Genomic DNA, 2146 nt, shown 5'->3' with positions numbered 1-2146 from the left:
CTCTATTCCTGTACAGTACCTGAGGTTAGGGATAGCAGATCCAGCTGTGTTACTGTACAGTACCTGAGGTTAGGGATAGCAGATCCAGCTGTGTTACTGTTAGGTGGATTGTTCCAGGATCATTGCCTTATCTCGTGTAATTATTGGAATATATTACTGTTTTTAAAGGTGTTTAGGGATAAAATACAAGTTTTTATGAAATGTTTGAAATACTCTGTAAACTTCAAAAACAAAAAAAAGTCTCCAGTGTGGTTTATTGATTGTAAACCCTCGGGTTTGTTTTTTCATGTGGGTATTTCTGTTTGCCTTTTGCTTATCTCGCGCTGATAATAACAGCTGCAGCTGTTCCATTCTACACCTTGTGTTGCCAATCTGAAAGTACAAGCACATCTACGTCCCAAATTACATTTGATCCCCACTTTAGTGCACAGAATAGGGTATGATTTGGGACACAACCCCTACACCCTGATCGAGCCAAACCAGCAGACAGGAGGAGGAGGTCAGGAGGGGTGTTCCTGCCTCCTGAGGGTATAAAACAGGGTTAGAAATATTCCATCAGGAAAGACTGACACTAACAGACTGAAAACATGCTGAGGTTCGTCTTGTTGAGCGCTCTCGCAGCCCTGGGTAAGAACTGTACCTCTACCAGACACTCTGTCTGTCTGTCTTTTTCTACCAGACACTCTGTCTGTCTGTCTTTTTCTACCAGACACTCTCTCTGTCTGTCTTTTTCTACCAGACACTCTCTCTGTCTGTCTTTTTCTACCAGACACTCTCTCTGTCTGTCTTTTTCTACCAGACACTCTGTCTGTCTGTCTTTTTCTACCAGACACTCTCTCTGTCTGTCTTTTTCTACCAGACACTCTCTCTGTCTGTCTTTTTCTACCAGACACTCTGTCTGTCTTTTTCTACCAGACACTCTCTCTGTCTGTCTTTTTCTACCAGACACTCTGTCTGTCTTTTTCTACCAGACACTCTGTCTGTCTGTCTTTTTCTACCAGACACTCTCTCTGTCTGTCTTTTTCTACCAGACACTCTCTCTGTCTGTCTTTTTCTACCAGACACTCTCTCTGTCTGTCTTTTTCTACCAGACACTCTCTCTGTCTCTCTTTTTCTACCAGACACTCTCTCTGTCTGTCTTTTTCTTCCAGACTTTCTCCCCTGTTCACGTTCACTCTCTTCCTCCCTCTCCATTTTCTCAATTTCCTTGTGTCTCTGTCTCTCCCTCTCTCTCTCTCTCTCTCTCTCTCTCTCTCTCTCTCTCTCTCTCTCTCTCTCTCTCTCTCTCTCTCTTTGAGTACGTACAGCATCCAGAAGAAATCTACTTTTAGCTGTATGTTGTCCCCCCCCCCCTTGTAACCTCCTGCAGTGCTGACTATGGATCTGGAGCCACAGCCCAGATACCTGGAAGAGGTTCCTGAGCAGAGAGTTGTGGGTGGTGAGGTCGCCCAGCCCAACTCCTGGCCCTGGCAGGTAAAACCTGATCCCAGGACTGTACTATATGTGCTTCAGCCAACTCTTCGATACTCCACTTGTAATAGGAGTTGGCTATGATACATACAGATCTGGGACCAGGCACCAACACCAAAAATATGACTTTTACTTGAATTAATCTGTGAGCACCAGACCGAGATGGAAAAATATTTGTATTTTGTGGTATATTTGAAAATACTAACTTTCAAATAGTCAAGGTAGTTGAATATACACTGAGTATACAAAACATTAAGAACACAGCCTCAATTCGTCAGGGCATTGGAATCTACCAGGTGTCCAACGTGTTCCACAGGGAAGCTGGCCCATGTTGATTCTACCAGGTGTCCAAAGTGTTCCACAGGGAAGCTGGGCCATGTTGATTCTACCAGGTGTCCAAAGTGTTCCACAGGGAAGCTGGCCCATGTTGATTCTACCAGGTGTCCAAAGTGTTCCACAGGGAAGCTGGCCCATGTTGATTCTACCAGGTGTCCAAAGTGTTCCACAGGGAAGCTGGCCCATGTTGATTCTACCAGGTGTCCAAAGTGTTCCACAGGGAAGCTGGCCCATGTTGATTCCACCATGTGTCCAAAATGTTCCACAGGGAACATAGAACTTTGGATATTTCTCTCCATAATAATGAAGTTACCACAACAGTCCCTATTCCTCTTGTCTA

At 44.6% G+C, this 2146-nt stretch overlaps 1 protein-coding gene across 1 annotated transcript in view; it reads left to right on the top strand.

Annotated features, from left to right (window-relative positions):
* The first annotated feature begins 460 nt into the window (after positions 1 to 460).
* LOC118388197 (elastase-1-like) overlaps positions 461 to 2146 on the top strand; it is a 6524-nt gene continuing 4838 nt past the window's right edge. The window contains 2 exon segments of the mRNA XM_052526381.1: positions 461 to 627; positions 1370 to 1473. Of these exon segments, the coding sequence (XP_052382341.1) occupies positions 588 to 627; positions 1370 to 1473 (144 nt within the window). The 5' untranslated portion in view covers positions 461 to 587.

Source organism: Oncorhynchus keta, chromosome 10, assembly GCF_023373465.1.
Source record: "Oncorhynchus keta strain PuntledgeMale-10-30-2019 chromosome 10, Oket_V2, whole genome shotgun sequence".
Lineage (NCBI taxonomy): Eukaryota > Metazoa > Chordata > Actinopteri > Salmoniformes > Salmonidae > Oncorhynchus > Oncorhynchus keta.
This window is presented reverse-complemented; position numbering and strand designations above follow the sequence as displayed.